Here is a 20,440-nt window from a genome sequence, read left to right as displayed (position 1 = left end):
TTTGGATTTGATGAATCCAGTAAACCAACCGAGCTGCAACTCAGGAGGCACTGAAACATACATGTAAGGTCTCGACATGCACCTGGATGAGCAATACATTAAGTTGTACACATTCACTAGATATGACAAATTTGTAGTTGCACTAAAGTGCAAAGCTGGGCAAGAAAGAGGGTCCTTTTACTGACACTTTGAACAGTGCAAAAAATGGGCTTCCTCTTCTAGCAACATTACTCTCACATCTTCAGTTATTAGAATTGTATATGGATTATTCATATCACTGTCCTCCAAATTAAAAACATGGTAAAAAATGGATTCTGGAAACAAATGTGTAGTTGTAGTATGGAAATCACAATGAAAATACTTTTGCAGTGACAACAATTTCAGGCTTGTGAATATCAAGAAATCAACTGGTATTACTTGCTATAAATACACAGCTACTCAAAAGTAATTTGCTGTTTCCTAAGGAAAAAAGCCACACAAATGTTAAAGTTCTAATTCTAATAAGAAATAACTATGGACTTACCTCTTCATCTAGCTCTTTCACTATCTTCTCTAAACGAGTATTAGTAGACCTGAAGAAATTTGAAAAATATTTTTAAACCCTGCTGATTATATACAAATTAGAATGTTTGGATGTGTCTGATTAATTTTACGTAAGATACTCTATTTTAGCAATCACATGAAACTTCAAGGATGGTGGAAATCACTCAAACAATAGAGACATTCTTGTGGAGTGTTAAGGCAAAAAAACCCAAACCAGCAGTCACAGGAGCAGCAAGAATTAAGCCAGCAATTTACCGTGAGGTCTGCTTGCAGGGTCGGGAATCCCCAAAGTGGATTAAAACACTTTTAAGCATTCAAAAACAAAAGGTGTAATAAAACTTCTTTATAAACATACCAAACATGTCAAAACAGTCTCACCTGTACTTCTGTTCTAGTTCATCTTTGGCTTGTAATTCGTTACTGAGCTGTTCTTCTAGCTTGCTTAGTTTTTTCTGAAACTGCAAAATGTCAAAAAAGCATGGCTCACATGTAAAAATGCTATCACATAGAACAAGTGTAATTCAATTAAATAACAAAAAAAGGGAAAGCGAGGAAAATGAATTCAACGTTCCACTACATTATTTTAAACCATCACCAGAAGGTTACATCTTTACAAGGTATTAATCCTGATGATTTCAAAGATACAGATCCATAGTTACAAAATTTGCTGCAGGCTACATTACATCTAACCATCGGAGAATTACGTGCCACAGACTGAGAGTCATAAAATTTCTACGGGCAAAAAATATTGTTACTGGCCCTTTGCTGTATTCTTTCTCTGTAGACAGAGACTTTCCACTGGAGCAGAATTTTTGAGATAGCCTTTCCTAAATAAAATTAAAAAATAAAAAGGGGGCCACATGACCAAATTGGACAATATTCAGAGAATATTACTAAACATGCTCAATGACCTCACATAAAGAATAATTTCTTAGTCTAACACATACAGAAGCTACCAAACACTTTTCAAGTTTGGGAATGCTTTGTTTTGCTTACTAAAATATTAAGAAGAAATTGTGAGTCACGCACCCAAGTATTCACGAAATAAATTACAAATAATAAATTTTGGAATCGTCTCATGTCTTCAGGCTTTCAAATGCACTTATTTTCGTCCCTTCCTCCTCCTCCTCTACCCTCCAAACATAAAATGTAAAAATGTGGTTTACTACAACACTTTATAATTGTTACAATTAGAAGATTCCCAGAACAGGGACACTGAAAAGGACACCAAGACCGGAAATTCATTGCTTGAGAAAATACAAATGAAAAAAGTTGTCAGAAGTGAAAGGCAAAATTTTACCAACTACGTTTACTATCACAACATAAAGCAAATATTACGAATGTCACACTATGTATTTTAAACAGCAGTAGCATTTCTTTTTAAAAAGGAAACTCTAAAACTATTAATCTATTCAGCAATGTCTAAAACTATTAATCTATTCAGCAATGACAGGAAGGAATGAAGTGGAGTCTAATAAACATTTGTATTTAAATTTATGCCGGTCAATACATATTGCATTTCCTTTACTTATTTTTTAAACTTTGAACAGGAGTTGTAAGTTTTGAGAAATGTTAACAATACACTATCTACACCTGAATAATACAAATGTTTAAGTAACATAATGATGTAATAAGTACATGAAAATTCCATAGCATTCTCCTGTCATGTGCAATCTTCAAAAGCTGGATAAACATGCTCCATACACTCAGTTCAACTGAGAGCATGATTTAAACATTCCTTTATCACTGCAGGTGACAATTTACTTTTCCAAACTCTGAATAGATCAGTCATGAATCACTCAGGCAAGTGTGAAGCTAAAATTCACAACCTTCCCAAAAGTGATGCTGTTTGTGGCAAACAGAGCCTTACACATTTGTTTCCCAAACAAATTCTAGATGCCAAAAGAATTCGAGAAAAATCTGTATTCATTCATCTTTATACTATAGTACCTTAATGCTTCAGTACAACTGTTCCAAAATACAACTGGTTTACTGTTAACAATTTCGTGAATAAACATTTAAGATATTTCACATTTTGTAGGAATTTTCCTTTCATAATTCAAATAATATACTTGCCTCCTTGCTGTCCTGTAAATAGAAAATATCATTTTTACTGAGAACCATTAAAAGACAAAAAGCCCCCCACAAAATTCCTTAAAAACTTATTTTAGACTTTGTCTTTTCTTAACAGACTTAACAAAATTAGTTAATCATACCATTAATATTTAAGAAAAAAGGCACTAACCTCATTTTTACTAGATTGCACGGATTCATTTTCTCTGCAAGACTGAGAGGAGTCACTTAGCAACCTGTCAAAAACAAAAACAAATCCCTCCAGCTCTTATTCAAGTTTTCAACAACTCTGGCAACCTTGCCAATCAACTCATTTTAATCAATTCTCTGAAGTCTTAATTTGTCCTATGCTATTCTCAGAATGAAGCTTGTTTTATTTCTGTGTGAGTGCATCTTTCTGATTTGAATCTTTTCTTAAGTGAAGTATAACATGTTTTCAAATCCATAGCAGCTTATAATTTTTTAATTAATACAATTATTTCTTGACTATTCGAGTCCTAGCAAGTTATTATCTTCTGTAAACTTTTTTCTAAAGCTACTAATAAAAAGCAATTTTAGAACTAAATTACAAATCGATCAGTATTTTAACCCTAAAAGATTTTTTTAAGAGACTATATAATTTTGTGCATGTAAAAATACTGTGTTGCATCAGAGTTACCAAAAAAACCAAAATAGTAGCAAATTATATATTCTACTTAAACTCTGCATTTTGTATCTTCACAATTGGACATATATGAATATAATGCAATGAATAAATTATGTATCTAGAGTGAAAAAAAGGATAGGATTTAAGAAAATTCTGTATTTCTAAAAATGCATATTAAAGTATCACATACAAATTGTCTCTATAGTAGGTAAATCCTATAAAAGGCAGCTGGTTTCCCACGAAGGCTTTGGGGATTGGAAAGGTTTCCACGTCTCCCTTGTCGTCCTCAATGTCATCAAAATTACTGCTATCTATATCACTGCTGAGCTCAGGAACAACAGGAGCAGCAGCTATAAAAAGGGGAGAAAAGATCAACTTCACTCCAAGATTCAGCCATTTGCTATATACCGGTATGTAACGTTAAAAGCCTGTAATATAAGTTGTCCTGCTAGTTAAATATGTATTAACCACGCAGCAGATCTGTATGTATTACTGTGAACATTTTTTTCTAGAGAAATCTGTTTTTACATTAGATTGATACATTGCATAGAATATCTAATGCACAAAACATATTTGCTAAGGTAAGCACATTTGAGAAGAGAAAACTCTAAATACAATCATCATTTTAAGAAAGTTTAGTAAATACATGACTTTTTAAAGTTACGATCAAGCTCATGATCTGAACTGACACACTTTGGTTTTTTGCCTATATCTATCAAGTTCACAATAACTTAAATGAAAAGCAGTAAAACTGACAAGACTGCTGTCAAACTACTGTCTTAACTACAGAAGGTTAAAAAACCCAACCAACCAAACAACAAAAAAACCCCAAACGAAACAAAAAAAGCCACAAAGGAACAGAACCTAACATGCATTCTTTTTAGTTAGAATTCTAAAACATCCAGTTCTGTTATTCAAAACAGAAATCTATACATGAAAAGCATGATAAAGGTGATGATAATTCCAGTAGGAAAAATGTGTATTTACTACCCCTTACTGATAAGAGTTTTTATAATACAAATGATAAATACGGACGTTTGAGCAAGATTCTTGATAGACAGAAAATACTTAATTTATACAGCCTAAAGTTTTTTTCATTTCTACTATTGCAAATACTGAATAAAAATAGAACTTTTAAGCTAATTTACTTACTCTCTCGAATGTTGTCCCAGTTCCACTGATCACTCTTGAAGAAAGGATGATGCTTTATTTCTTCTACCCCATTTCTCCCAAGTCGCACATCCCTAAACATAGCAATTAAGCCAAATTCACATTAGGAAAAATAACACTTGTTTTCTGTTATTTAAATTCTGACTTGCTAATAAGCAGCAAAGAAACTTTCAGTGAAGATTGTCTGTGTTAACCACATTAATGATCAAATGAAAAAAAATTTTAAAACCACCAACCACTGATCTGTAGTTTCTTATATAAAATGTACTCTGTTTCTTAGCATGCACTCTCCCTGCGACTGCTAAAATGTCCAGAATTTGGAGTCTGCCACGTGGGGAGTAAAGCAAGAAAGAGAGCACTGAGACAAAAACTAAGAAAAAACTAAAAACACAAACAAAAACCCAACACCCTCAGGGGAAAAAAAACTGCAGAAGTCCCGTGTCTGCCAAACCACATGACAAACCTTAAGACGCAAGTGAAGGAAGGTCTAACTTACTGCACAGAACAGTTATTCAAAGCTGGACTGAAATAAATATTTTAAGAATTCCATCCTCTGCCCCATAACTAACCCTGACACATCTTTTGCTGATATTTGCAGTGAAGTAAATCTTAAGCGCTATGAGAAACTTTTAGTTTGACCAGAAGAAGTCTCTCTTAAACTACAAGAACAGGATATAAAAACAATGCGTGTAAAAGAACTAGTAAATCATAGGGTTGATGCTTATTCCTTCTTTAAGTGCTTCAGCAGTGATCACGCATACGGAAAGAAGGCATCTGTTTCAAATAAATCACTCGAGCACTGTATTAAATATAAACAGGAAGACGAACACACGTAGTGGAAGTACACCTCGCCGCATTTACCTTATTAAATTCTATTCATATTTTCTCCCTACCCTTCAGCTACTAAGGGTGAAAAATGCTGTTAAGGCACATCCTTCCTGAGTAACCGCGATCTTGCTCAACAAAACAAACAATTTTTTTAATTGTTTGCACTCTCTTTGAACGCAAAAACTAATCCTCCTAATCCCTCATTCTATAAAGGCTAGATGCTCTGCTGTAGCCAAGTTCAGGTGACCACAGGAAAGCATAAGGCGGCATTGATCCAGAGTTAACTATGGACCTACAGCATTCTTCTTTTAAATCAGAAAAATTGAAGATGATCTCTGCTTTCTGGAACTAAAGAAAATGTAAGTGTTCAGGTCAAGAACAAGCTTACACAGCTTAATATCAATAAATGGCTCAGTTCCACAAAGGGAGACCTCTAAGATCTATTTATAGCAAAACAATATCCTTGCTGGTTTGTTAGCAAATAAAAAAAAGTTCAAACATTCTAAGAAAGCTTAAACAAACTCAGTAAATACATGTTTATTTTCATACAAGTATTTGCCTTCATTTTTTTAAGTAACACTTGCTTAGACATTGAGCACAACAATTTGGTCCCTGCCTTGGGGCTTACAAATTACTTTCGACCTTAGAGGTTTGTTACTGTACTACACACTGCAATTGGAAGGATTTGTCTGGCACGAATTGCGTTGTTAACAAGAGCTGTCAGAACTGCTCATAGAAATAAAATACAATACCTGGAAAACACCCAAAAAGAAAAACTAGAGAGCAGGAGATTTTGCAGAAGAGATTTGAACAGAGATTAAAAGAAGTAATGGAAGGAATTAATTTTTGCAATGTACATGTGCTAATACCATCCAAAATAAAAATACCGGTACCAGAATAATACATGCACTTACCTATCAGTTAAAAAGGCACAGATAAGGTTCTTTGCATGCTTAGAGATTTCCACATCGTCTGGGAAATGTAATGAGTTCTTATGATCCATAATTTTACTGTATGTTCCTACTAGCGAGTCTGCATAAAAAGGAGTATCGCCTGAAAATAAAATAGTAAACTGACTGTGATTTTGAGTCATGTTCAAGTCATGTAAGTTGAAAAAGACAAAAGATATAAAGAAAAGTCTACAAGCAGTTTTACCTAAAATAGTCTTTTATTTAAAAAAAAAAAAAGAAATTGGAATGCAGGGTACAAAATAATGTATACCACTAAATATATTCCTTCCCCAAAATGTCTGTGTTACAAAACTAAACTGTTTTCCATCCTGCATAACACTACCAAAATTTTGCCTGGTGAATTACATCTTTTGTTCTACCTGAAGATTATCACTGTTTTCTAATTTACGTGATGGCTGACAGCAACATAAATGCCCATCTTTAAAAGCTACCATAACGGACCGAAACTCATTAAAGATTTGCTAACACACATTTGTTGGAGGGAATCCACCCAAGACCGTTTCAGAGGCACGCAGATCTACCCTGCCTACCCCTGGAGCTGCCTAAGGCAAGTCGGCTCTGAGCAGGAGCCTTCACAGTGTGTAACTGTACTGTTAAACCCATATTCATAAATCTTGTTGACTGATAAATTATATTAGCTTGAGTGCCCATATTAACATGGGCAGGTGGCTTCTAAGATCATAGACCTTTCTCACCCAAAGGTTTGCAGCATAGGCTTTAGTTGAGTCTAGTTTCTTTGCAAATGTCCTTAAGAAATGTAAAATTGGGACAACTGAAAAGAATCAGTATCGATGAAGTTATTTGTCATTCAAGTTAACTGACAACATTCTGAATATACAAATGGTTTGGGTCAGTAATCAAGAGGCTGCAACTTTTCATAAATCCTTTCTCACAACTAATCCATAGGTTTAAAAGAGAAAGTGAACAATAAATCGCGTGAGCTAGGCTCTTTCCTCTGTCCTGGTGTGCTGCGAGCAGACAGGGATCACCCCGCAGGGCAGTCAGCATGCTGACTGCATGCTTCCAACAAGGTACTAAAAATTTCAAAAGCTGGGTACATGAAAAAAATGTATGAACAGACCAATGACAAAACCCATTCGGCTTTCAAAAGGAATATAAATGCAACAATCCTGCCTTTAGCCTCTCTCTGTCATTTTATGGCAAAATAAGAAATCAGTACAGACCAGCTTGAATTAAACTTCCAGACTTCTAGTAAATTCATTAGGTTGCCATACTAGTACGTTGGAGGGAAGAATCACTGTGATCAACTGATTCCACAGGTATTTGCTGCTGCCTCCCTTTTTCTAAATCTTCCCCTTGTCAGTTTTCTTTGGTCTCAGAAACAGCTTTAATTTAGGTCACACCTCAAAACTACCCTAAGTCACTTAACTAAAGTAGTGTTAGGATTCATCCTCTGACCAACATTTTAGCTTTTAGTTAAGCTCACAATACAAAGTAGTACTGTTGTCATTAGCACTGTGTCTTTACTAAAATCAGAATGTCAGAATGCTTTCTGTGCTTTCTTCAGAGTGTAAATTTTTAGACGACAATAGACAGAAACTGATATGTAAACACAAGCAATGTGTTCTACCAATTCTACCAATGTGTGGGATATGGAGAAACTAAGAAAGATTATCAAGAGAAAACCAAGTGTGAAAGTCCATAAAGGCTTTTAAAAATAATTGTTGTTAATGGGATCTTGAAACTGATACGGCTATTTAGGAATGGAAATGATAATGCTAACATTGTTTTATGTTACATGTTGTTGAGGGTGAAGAAGAAGAAATCTTCAATAGTCAAAATACCATAGGATAATAAAGGGATAAGGGTTTCATCAAAGATCAAAGTTAGCCTGTATCAAATACTCCAAACCAGTTTATCGGAGCCTGTCTCTTAACAATATGTATGTGGGGGTAGAAGATCTGTCTTGAATAGTCTCATTATTCCTAGTTCAAATACAAGGACCAGAAAAGCTATACCATTATCGAAGAAAAGCTGCATGTTTTTCTAGACACTTTGTCAAATTAATTTGACCTGAGCCTCAAATACTGCGTTTGTAAACAAAGTCATTGAGGAAAACGATGTTGCACTGTCAGACAGGAAATCCAATTGAGATTGGAATATGATGATTGAAGAACAACAAATAAAACAAAAAAATTACAGGGCATAACTAGGCCCTGTAATTGTAATTATCAGTATAAAGGTGAAGCAGGTTTTAACATTTCAAGAAGACTGCATAGATAGAAAATCACATATCCATTTCAGAGGAAGAAAGAGGCTCATATTAAAAAAAAAATAGGAAGAAAGCTTCATGAAAGGCACAAAGAAAGAAGACAAGAATCCAGCTGAAAGGGTACAGTGTTAATCACATGTAGGTTATAGCATGGCTAAAACCACAACAGAAACAAAATTGTTATTTCATTCCCATCAGAAACAGTGTTTGAAAAATCAGAGTTAATGAAAGTGTACTTTCCAGTCTAGAGTATACACAAGAAAAAACCGATGTTGAGTACTAAAGAAAAAAAGAAAAAAAAAAGAAGTAAAAATAGCATAGTTTCATATATAAAAATAAGATATACTTCGGGAAGAAAAAATACATGAGACCTGAAATATTAGAAATTTTCTAAAACACAACTCCAACCTCTAGGAAAAACTACACCAAATAACGCCTTTAAGCTTAGCAACCCATACTGAAACCTCGGAATAAAAACACAGTGTTGCACTGAAATGTAGATCGATTTTTGTCCTAATCGAGTACAGGCTCCCTCATACGATCTAGCTCCTGCAAAAACTGTACCTGTCCACTTTCACTTTAAAAAATGTTTTCATTAAAAGGATAAAAAGGGGAGAATTCTCTCAGATACAAGAAAAAAAATGAGGCTCTGAGAAAACATTTCTCGACAACCATCTCCAGTATTTTAATAACGAAAGAATTTTATTTATTGCCAGAATTGTTTATGAGAGACTATTAATTATAAAAACACACTTTTTGTAAGTCAAAATGCCTTCATTGCAAAAGACACAGAGATTTCAGTAGCATCATATATCCAAACAACTTTCCTGGCTAAGGATACCAGAAACATCAGATCTGCAATATTCCCAGAACATGCTGATTTGGATTTTTAATGATTACATGCTCAATTCATCCTTCTATAATCAGTATTTTGCTACCAGACTATAATACCGATCCTCACTGTATTTTAAGATGCAGATGACTCATGTCCTTAACAGATTATATTCTATGTTCGTTGCCATAGCAGTCCAGTGTATTTTACTGGAAAATCCTGACTCAAGCATAAAAGAAAGAATCAAGCCATGTCAATTTGACATAACAGAAGCCATTGCTAGTGCTAGGGGAAAAAAAATGGGGGGGTGGGGAGTGGAAACAAAATGAAAAAAAAAAGTGGAAAGGAAAAAAAAAGGAAAAAAAAAAAAGAAGAGTCCTGCCCTTCCCATCTCAGCATCCCTGAAAACTCAATACTGACCCTGAGGTGGCACAAACGTTCATGAGATGGTGGGGTAGCTGGCCCCAGTTAAAACTATTCTAAGAATTAGTTTTAAGCTGAACCGAATCAGGGAACTAATCACTGAGCAAGCACGCAAACAGCTGTCACAGCATAAGAGCAACAGAGAGCAAAGAGAACAGGAATGAAGCAACAGCATCAGCCAGAAGTCAGAAGCTGTTAGATAGTGAGGTACAACCAGCCCCCTTGCAGCAAAGTACAGCTAAAGGCACAGTAAAGACTAAACGATAATCTCATTAGCAGAAGAAATCACTACTTACCAACTAGCATCTCAAAAAGGAAAACTCCTACAGACCACCAGTCACACTCCCGACCATAATAACCATCACCTCCTTGCGATTTCAAAACTTCGGGCGATATGTAGTCGGGGGTTCCCACAGCTGTATCGCAGCGCACCATACCTGTCTGTGCAACAGTAAGAATTCAAGCAGCTCAATTAAAAATACTTCTGAGTCTTTAAACAATTAGTCTATCAGTAGCCCAGAAAAACATAAAAAATATAGCACAAAATATTTGGTTTGAGGAATGTGTTTGAAAGTCTCTATTTTTTACTCCAGAAACATTATGGACTAAAATGACAATTCCTGATAATGTGCTCTCCCCTGCCTACTCTATAGCTGTTTTCTTGGTTACATTTTTCAAAAACTGACCAGTTTTATGATTTTACCACTGATTTCAATATGAAACTACACATCATATTGGACTGTTCCTTATCTCACTGAATTCAGGGACAAGCTTCTGAATAATTTTGACAAGCTATGAGTTAGGCCCTACATAGCAGACACATAACAGTTTTGTCTAATTCAGACATATATGAAGCTATAGGTAAATTTTATAGTCACACCTTGGTTTTTATTTAAAGATAGGAAAAAAAATTTTTTAAAAAGCTATTTTTTTAAGAACAGCAGTGTTATGAAAAATAAGGTAAAATATGACCATCTAAGTGATTTTTGTTAACACGTTAACACAGTTGTATTAATGGAATGATTGTTCATCCTCTTTACTTCATACTGAGAGACTGAAAATGCAGGGGTTAAATGATGCAGAAGCATCGTCAGATCTGCCAGTGTGCTGGTTCAGGCTTACAAGCCTTGTTTTCTTTAATCAAATTCACTGCATTCATTCCAGAGAGACCAGATGGATGAATGAAATGAAATCCTGGATGACGTTAGAGAAGTAACGAAAATACACTCCTCTTTTATTCTGTCTCTCAACCTCAAGTCTTTTCTAAGTCATCTTACAAAGTTATTTGTGCAATTTGCCATCAGCTTTGACTCAATATTAATACAGAATATTAGCAAAAACTAAAATCAAAATGAAGAGAAATATTTTGCTTCTGGAACTGTACTGATATATAAAAATTACACATCAAATTGCAATATTTCTTTTCACACACCATATGAACTGCCAAAAGCTTTTATTTATGTACTAAACCAGAATCCTGGAAAGTCATGAACTGGCAGGCAAAAACTAAAGCGATGACTAAATACTGCAGAGACCTAAGGAGTACTGCAGGTGTCCTCCTGGCAAATGCTTCTACAACTCCATGCTGAAGCTGAAACTTAAAGGAAGTTTAACTTCTTAGTTCCATAATGAAGAGTAGGTTAACTTCTGCTTTCTGTACTATGAAACAGATAGCACATAGCTTGATCATCCTGGAATAAGAAAATGAAGTAATTCTTTTCAGAAGACCAAACATGTTCTTTGGACAAAGAAGAATAAAGAGGAACACATTTTAATACTGGGAAATAAACTAAAACCCAAAGGCTCCAGGAATCTGAAGTCAAGAACATTAAAAAATGGTTTCATGGCTGGAACCATTATTTGATCATTCTGCTTGTAACAGCACTCTGTGCATAAACCTACAGCTCCTCTCTGAAGCTTAAGCCTGTCTTTGCTTTGGGCACTGGAGAAACTGCTCTAGGCTCATGCGATTCTGCTGATCTAGTAGGACTGTGGCATCTTAATGAAGCCTCCAGCGCTGGTGCATGTCTATCTCTTCCTTATCCAAATGCAAAATTACAAGAAGGGAAAGTCTGAATCTTCACTCAGTGAAGACTGGCTGAAGCAACCTGAATCCCTCCCGAGGTAAGAAGCTTCTGTAAAAGCAAAATCACCACAAGAGTTCTGAAAGATTTCTCTGAAGACCACAGCTTCAGTCAGACAGCCGCATCACCTTGACACCTAAGCATTTAGTAACACCCCATTTCCCATTCCTCTGTAATTAATACACCAAAACAACACTTTTTAATATGTTATACATGTCGATATTTTATGAAGTCTTATGCAAACAAAACAAAGGTTGTGCCAGAAAAAAGCCAGCCCTACCCAAGTCTGATGGCTGATATGTAGCAATAAGAAAGCTTCTTGCCAATGACATTACAGATGCTAAAGACCTCCAGGTAACAATGCCTTAAGTCTTCAGACAAGATGTTAAAGAATTGAACAGTAAAAGAAAAAAATATTTCTACAGTTTAAAGGGCCCTGTGTGCTAACATCAGTTTTCAATGGACTGTATCTCTCTGAAGCACATGGAGTTGGTTGTACTTACTCCCCATAAAACTCTCTACCTTCTGTCTCAGGAACAAATCTAAAAATGCATTCACAGAATCACAGAACAGCCCAGGTTGGAAGGAACCTTGAAAGATCATCTGGCCCAACCTTTTGTGGGAAAGGGAGCCTAGTTGAGATTATCTAGCACCCTGTCTGATTGCTTGTTGAAAACCTCCAGCAATGGGGACTCTACCTTGTCCCTGGGGAGGCTGGTCCATTATCACCTGAATAAAATATTCCCAGATTTCTGTTCCTCTCATTTACATACTTGTTCTTTCAAACAACTTGGACGTTGCTCTGATGTATTTTTAAGTACTGGATACTCTTAATACCACAGTCAGACTAGCCTCTATGATCTCTGGCATCAAAGCCAAGTAAACAGGGAAGCCCTCTCTGTGCAGTACACGGCACCTTGACAGTCTCTACATTCTGCATGATGACTTCTGCCTTCCGTACTTCAGCATTTGAAACGATCTAAAGGGTGCTGTTTTCTCTGGGCAAAGCATTACTCCTGTGTTTCAAATACTAAGCCTCTGTTTTATGTCTGAGTAGCACAATTACTACAGCAGCTCTCATACACAGCTTCCTTTTGGGAGTCTCAGGCCAGTGTTTTACCTGAGACTTTTCTCATCACCTCGAAAGATCAAGGTGCATCTTGGAACGCCAACTGGAGGGAGGCTCCTGCAGCTGTGAGAGATGTGCAGTGCAGAATTTTAAAAAAGGCTGTCCACAAGACACAGCATGTTCTCACAACTTATGACAACTTGCCAGTGAGGCTGTAGTGTTTCCTAGCATCATTCAGAATTATTATATTGCTGAAGACAAAGCAGTTCAGTTTTCGTGCTCAGGAGGATCTCCATCAGACCTGAATGACTTGGACCAAGGCTGAGAACCATAGAATAGTTTGGATTGGAAGGGACCTTTAAAGGTCATCTAGTCCAACCCAGCCATGGGCAGGGACATCTTCAACTAGATCAGGCTGCTCAGAGCCCCGTCCAACCTGACCTTGAATGTTTCCAGGGATGGGGCATCTACCACCTCTCTGGGCAACCTGTGCCAGTGCTTCACCACCCTCACTGTAAAAAATTTCTTCCTCATATCCAGTCTAAATCTACCCTCCTTCAGTTTAAAACCATTCCCCCTTGTCCTATCGCTACAGGCCCTGGTAAAAAGTCTGTCCCCATCTGTCCTATAAGCCCCCTTTCAGTACTGAAAGGCCACAATAAAGTCTTCCTGGAGCCTTCTCTTCTCCAGCCTGAACAAACCCAACTCTCTCAGCCTTTCTTCACAGGAGAGGTGTTCCATCCCCCTGATTATTTTCGTGGCCCTCCTCTGGACCTGCTCCAACAGGTCCATGTCTTTCCTGTGCTGAGAGCTCCAGAGCTGGACGCAGGACTCCAGGTGGGGTCTCACCAGAGCAGAGCAGAGGGGCAGAATCACCTCCCTCGACCTGCTGGCCACGCTTCTTTTGATGCAGCCCAGGACACAGTTGGCCTTCTGGGCAGCGAGCGCACATTGCTGGCTCATGTCCAGCTTTTCACCCACCAGTACCCCCAAGCCCTTCTCAGCAGGGCTGCTCTCAATCCCTTCATCCCCCAGCCTGTATTGATACCGGGGGTTGCCCCGACCCAGGTGCAGGACCTTGCACTTGGCCTTGTTGAACCTCATGAGGTTCACACGGGCTCACTTCTCGAGCTTGTCCAGGTCCCTCTGGATGGCATCCCGTCCCTCAGGCGTGTTGACTGCACCACTCAGCTTGGTGTCGTCTGAAAACTTGCTGAGGTGCACCCAATCCCACTGTCTGTGTCATTGATGAAGATACTAAACAGTACTGGTCCCAGTAACAGAACCCTGAGGGACACCACTTGTCACCAATCTCCATCTGGACACTGAGCCGTTGACCACTACCCTCTGGATGCGTCCATCCAAACGATTCTTCATCCACCAAATCAGGCTTTCACTCCCTCATGAAGTTCTTTCCAGTAAACAAGAGCTGGAGAGTGCTTGTGTGGAAACATTAGGATAGCTCAGATCAGGTGTTAACGCTGCACCCAGGCTTGCGCAGCATGCGGCAGGCAATGAACTGAAGCAAGAAGTATCCAGCAGAGTCTTGGACGAGCTTCAATGAGAAATAAATTGAATTCTAAAAAGAGGAACACGCTCCTTCTTTCAGCTAAACTGCCTGAGCTGAGGCGATAATAACAAATGGTAAACATCCCTTCTTTCAGTCACATCTCTTGTCAACAGATATCCTCTAAACTTGTGCTCTTTTAAAAGCTCAGTTAGCACAAGACAGCATTATGTACTGAGCCTGGTAGCACTAGCAGTTCCTGGCTCTACGATACTTACTGAAGCCTACCATGCTACTGCCTAGTTTCTTACAGAAAACCTGAAGTCTGGTGAAACCTGCCCTGGGCTACCTTATCATACCTAAATACCAAAAGGGAATTACAATTCCTACTAAACCTTTGAGGCCAACTCTATTCTTTATTCAATTATAAAAATACTCACCTTGTTGCAGATTTTAAAAGAAGTTAAAAATAAAAAAAAAACACCACAAACCCCAAAACCATCACAACTGAGTTACATAAACAGGCTAGTTCCTTTTATGTTGGAAAAGATCCATGAAACACTTGGCAATTCTTTTCACATACTGGTAAGGAGGAATTCTGCTGCAAGTGTCTGGACTGGCCTGGAAGACTTAAGAGGACACTGAATTCCCTTCCTCAGCAAAGGTCAAAAAAGTCTCTCACCAAATTGCAGCAGAATTTTCCTGGGCTCTCAACAGCATAAGGAAGATGCTAATGTGCACAACTGCTAAAAGAACTCCAAATGAGAAAAAATAAATAAGTATTGGGTAAGCATATATTTTGTAGAAATCATCCTGCCAACATCAATATTATATTTACACAGCTGGGATGTGTTCATGTTTTGTAAGAAGTAGCATGAGATTTGGAGACAATCCAGAACTTCTCAACTTCTAAAGCTTCCTGTATAAAAAATTTTTGCCATTCCACTGAGTCTGAGAAACATGAAGAACTTAAAATGTAATCTGTTAAAAAATTAACTTCTTTAGAAGATCACTGGTTCATTGACGATGCCCAGTCCAAACTGGAGCTCACCATAACTCTTCACGAGAAATGTGCATGCACTTCTCACATTTATAATATGATCAACCACATTTTAGCAGTTTTCTTTTCCATTCTTTTAACAACAGCAACAACAAATAAAAAAGGGAAAAAAAGACTTAGGTTCACCATTTCTGGGATCCTGAAAACAGCATAAGGGATCACCTTTTTTTGTAGATTTGTATTATGAATTCTTTGATGCTGTTTTTATTGTCTCTTCTGATGAACATAAGATTCCCTTAAGACCTACAGTCTATTGGCTCAAAACCAATTAATTTTTTTAAGGACTAAATTAATTAAGAGAACAAGTACTACTTTTGATTTTTTCAATTAAAGTAAATGCTGTCCCCTAAACTACAGGCAAGTAAATCATCAAAGTGGAGGTAAACAATCTATCTGCCCTTAGAATAACAACCACAATATCAGCAAAACTAGATAGACTACTAAACCTCAATAAACAGCTGTATTTATTCAATGAAGTTAATATATTGTCACAGGAAAGAAAAAAACCCTAACCAGAGACAATACTTCTAGATACAGCTGAAGAAACATTAACTTAACGATGCAAATGCAAATTAAGTAGATTGCAGAGATTATATCAAGCACTGCCTAAACAATACAGAAAAAAATCTAATACCTTAAAGCAAGGAAGTTTAAAAGGATCATCCTTGCCAACATTAATACAGAAACCTTTCAAAGGCCAGGCAAATGATAACACCCATTCATACAGAGTTTTTTTAGAATCTATTATAATTTTTCACAGGAATAATATGTTGTGGAAATTACAGCGTAACATTGTTTGTCAGGGAAGATTTTAGAAGTGCAAACTAGAAAAAGTAGCTTTATTTTTAAGTCTCCTTTAATAATATAAGGTATTACATCCTGTTAAAAATAAAATATTCTTATACAATCTCATTAGAAAACTCTATATTTGACTGTACATGGTAAAATCTGGACAATTAAAATGTATGACACCTTGACGAATAGCTAACATAAATTTTAATCAATATATCACATACCACTGCTGCCTTACTGTGACCTCATTTTAATGACCACTAGAGGATGCTATGAGAACAATTAGATAGAGTAAAAAAAATAGGGACTGTATAAAATTGTCTATAAAATAATTTCATTTACAGAAAAATATCAGTTTATGAACTGTTCCAAGGTTCCAAGATCCAACTCCGACTAGGAGTTGTCTCATAAGCTTTTCAGACATTTGGCAAAAAAATGAACCTCAGAAATTCATAAACACACATGCTTTCAAAAATAACAAAAAGTAACTTACGTTCTTCTTCCATGTGCCAGAACAGTTTATTATAGATAAGGTTACACTATTTAAAGTATCCTTGTATTTAAAAGTAGGAGACAAGGAATGGCTTTCCAACCAAGTGGACCATTTGATGAATATTCCTTTAGGTATTATAATTCGTTAGAAAATAACCTTAGAATTACAGTTTTATACATGATAAATTATTCAGCAGCATACTTACTTCATCCATTTTCATGCAAGTGCCAAAATCTGCCAGCTTCAGATGCCCATACTTATCTAAAAGCATATTGTCAGGCTTCACATCTCTGTGTATCAAGCCCATGGAGTGAATTGCATCAAGAGCAAGAACAACTTCAGCTGTATAGAACTTGGCCCATTTCTCAGGCACATCGTAATTGCTCATAAGGTTTACAAGATCTCCACCTGGCATGTATTCCATTACCATGTACAAGTATTTGTCATCTTGAAAGGCACAAAATAGCTGCAACATTAAAAAAAAGGAAAAGGAAAAAGAGCAATTACTTTCCAGATACAGCTAAGAAAAAGAATAAAGCACTTTATCTTGAAGTTTCATCAAACCTGAGCATATATTTTCAAGACTGATGTAAAGTAACTTTATTTTTTATATTCAGATAATCTATATTTTCTATTAATTATGACAGTACCTTGAAATTTACTGAACTTCAAAACACCATCATTTTCATTTTTAAGAAAGTGACAAAGATTTCCTGATTATTTTAGTAGTATGAGTCATGTATATATATCCATGTTTCTTGGCATTAAAAAGTATCACTAAGTCAAAATGCAAAATACCAAATCTGAGAAAGGGAGCATCATGTACTGATTTGAAAATAGCTCAACAGTGAACAGCATCTTAGACTGTTTCTAAATTTCGTATATTATCAATCTCCTTATCTCTGTATGTATTTAGAAAAACGCTTGTCACTACTGATTTTGTCTTAAATCAAGACATATGTTGAAATAAGAAAGAAAAAGAAAAAAACGTTCCTGAAGACAACTATAACACAATCAAAGAAATTATCTTTAGCAATAAAATAACAGTCTGGTATAGATGGCAGCTAGTATGTTTCCTACTGGTGTGATAGTGAAAGTAAGTCTTATCTCTTTAAAAGGTATTTCAGACCTAGAACGCTGACGTTTTAGAGATTTCAGTGATCACCAGGTCTGAAAATGACCCAAACCAGCAAAAAAGCATTACTATCAAATGTTCAATGACTGACGTGGTAAAGTCTCTGAAAGTCTCTCACCTTACTTCTCAGGGAATACTGCTCCTTTACATTAAAAGCTAAAATCATTCACATCTTTAAGTTACCCACACAAAATTCAAAGGCAATTGAAAAAGAGGATGAGTGGAAAGGAGGAAATCAAAACCAGGGAGTTTGAGGATGAGGAACCATGAAAGGAGATTTGACCTTTAGATTAAAATTTACTGTGTATGAGTGACAGAAGACCTATATTATAAATACGTATTTTAATACATATATTTTGCACTGTATTTGTTTTCACAAATGGATAGCACACACAGTATATAATATGATAATGCATTTGGTCATTAAAATTTAAATTGAAATCCAAAATAGTCTCTGTATTCTCACATGTAAAGATATTAATATAACACAGTAATAAACAACAACATTATGCCTTTACACAGCACTTTCGTTATTGCCCCCAAGGGATTTCATTTAAAAAAAAAAAATATTATCTAGGGCTCTTTTATGTTTTTCACATAAAAAAGAAGGCGCAGAGAAGCAGTGTGATCTGTCCCAGTTTCTAGCTCAGAACAGGACCTACATTTTCTTAAAACCAGCTCAATGTCCTATCCCACTGGACCACATTACCTAAATATATCACACTAATACACTTCATCATAGAAGGCACAACTGCAACTACACTTTAATTCATTTGCTATTTACAAATACACACACACACATATTTATATCATGCTTGCTACACTTTCCTTTGAAAATTGAGTGTCATACATTTCTCGTTACTTTCAATTGCATGTGAAAAATAAAAATTCCTGACAACTACTGTCATTAGAACAAAAAAAAACACCTAAATAAAAATTCACCTATTTGGTTAAGTATTTCTGCTGAATATAGGTAAGAACACAGAATATGCTCAGAAGAGCAAAACATCCAAATAAAAAAAACCTTGTAAAACATTTCTTGCACGCATAAGGCAAAGTGTTATGAAGAATATATGGAAAGCTTAAGGCCAGTCTTTACTTATTAAATATAGAGAAGCATGGCAATATATGTGAGAACATTTAAATGTATTAATTATTTAACAAAATGAAGTACTAACAATTTCTCTAAGCATATGCTTTCACTACTCATTTTATTAATTGGTGTAATTTAGTAGTTACAAGAAATTGCAATATTTAGTACTAATTCTTCCCAAAGGCATAATTCATATTACAAACATGATGATGATACGTGTCATGAGACAGCTGCAAGCAACGGTGTTCAAGACCAGCTGAAGAAGTCAGCTTTCCATTACCTGGATATTAACTTCTGAGCTGAGATGCAGTAACTGACCACTAAACAGAAGATGGTTTCAAGCAAACCACTGCTACAACCTCCTGTCTTGCAGGAGACCAGGAGTGTGCACTCATCCATCTACCAAATCACAGCTGAAAAGACAGTAAGTACTTAAAGCACTCTTAATTCTAATTGCCTGTGATCAACTGACTGTATCATGAGGAAAGACTGGAAATAATGTTGACATTTGTTTCTACATTTCTATATGGATTTTTTCTTAGTTGGAAAGGTAACCGCCCTATTATTCCAAATAATTATGCGGGTATTTCAAAAATCTGTTTAATTCTATTTTGTGATGCATTTGTAGTGACTCAAATGTAAATTAATCTACTTACTAATACAGCCAAATACACAAAACTCCATGTAAATATGTATCTTTACAATCTGAACCTAAACCATTATTTGAGTTTAGGTGTAAATTCAAAACCAGCTCAAGACTGGGAAAGATTTATGGCTTTATTATTATTATGATTTTACTCTTGCATATCTTCCTTACCTGAACAACCCACGGACTGTTGGCGAAGGCCATGATATCTCTTTCTTCCCAGAAAAAGGCTGAATCTGATCTCTTGATCATTTCAAATTTACTAAGTAGCTTCATTGCATAAACCTTCTGTGTCATTTTATGGCGAACCTGTTGGTTGAGAAGGAAGAGGAACAACTTTTTTAAAATGCCTTGTAAAAAAATTGAATACCAGCATAGTATATTTCTCCTACATGCAAACTGTTTTCTGGGATGTGATGCCTCCAGGTCTTCATAAACCCAGTTTTCTACACAGTAAGGATTTGAGAACTTCCAAACCTGGAAAGAAAAACTTAACAGTTGCTCCAAAAAACATAGATAGTAGGGGTGGAACAAGAAGGATGCCAAATGGAGGAAGATACGCCAGAGCCTGGCCAACTGCTGCAGCTGCCGCTGCAACCTCAGAAGAGTTGCTCCAGGGCCACGAGAAGGACGCGCGGGAGCTCTCGGGAGGTAGCTGTTTTATTGAAAGTGCACTGATACACGCATATGTTCTTCCTCACTATGGCTATGAGCATAAAAATGAGAGTTGAATCCAGTAGTCTGCGTACTCAAATTGAAACAGGTTAACCCCTGCTCCCCCTTCCCCCCCAAAAAAACCCAAACCAAAACAAAAAAACCAACCCAAAACTCAGAATGAGAAA

General features: G+C 36.3%; 1 protein-coding gene across 3 annotated transcripts in view; it reads right to left on the bottom strand.

The window, feature by feature from the left end:
- Positions 1-20,440, bottom strand: part of ROCK2 (Rho associated coiled-coil containing protein kinase 2) — a 106,834-nt gene that overhangs the window by 23,374 nt on the left and 63,020 nt on the right. For all 3 annotated transcript variants that reach the window (XM_075145049.1, XM_075145048.1, XM_075145050.1), the window contains 9 exons: positions 19,770-19,907; positions 16,930-17,190; positions 10,016-10,160; positions 6,175-6,313; positions 4,415-4,506; positions 3,453-3,612; positions 2,789-2,852; positions 922-1,001; positions 524-572 (listed from right to left, as the gene is read on the bottom strand). In XM_075145049.1, the coding sequence (XP_075001150.1) occupies positions 524-572; positions 922-1,001; positions 2,789-2,852; positions 3,453-3,612; positions 4,415-4,506; positions 6,175-6,313; positions 10,016-10,160; positions 16,930-17,190; positions 19,770-19,907 (1,128 nt within the window). The remainder of the gene's footprint in view (positions 1-523; positions 573-921; positions 1,002-2,788; positions 2,853-3,452; positions 3,613-4,414; positions 4,507-6,174; positions 6,314-10,015; positions 10,161-16,929; positions 17,191-19,769; positions 19,908-20,440) is intronic.

The sequence above is a fragment of the Calonectris borealis genome, chromosome 3, assembly GCF_964195595.1.
Source record: "Calonectris borealis chromosome 3, bCalBor7.hap1.2, whole genome shotgun sequence".
NCBI lineage: Eukaryota > Metazoa > Chordata > Aves > Procellariiformes > Procellariidae > Calonectris > Calonectris borealis.
The sequence above is the reverse complement of the archived record's forward strand: the minus strand, read 5'-3'. Positions and strand labels throughout refer to the sequence as shown.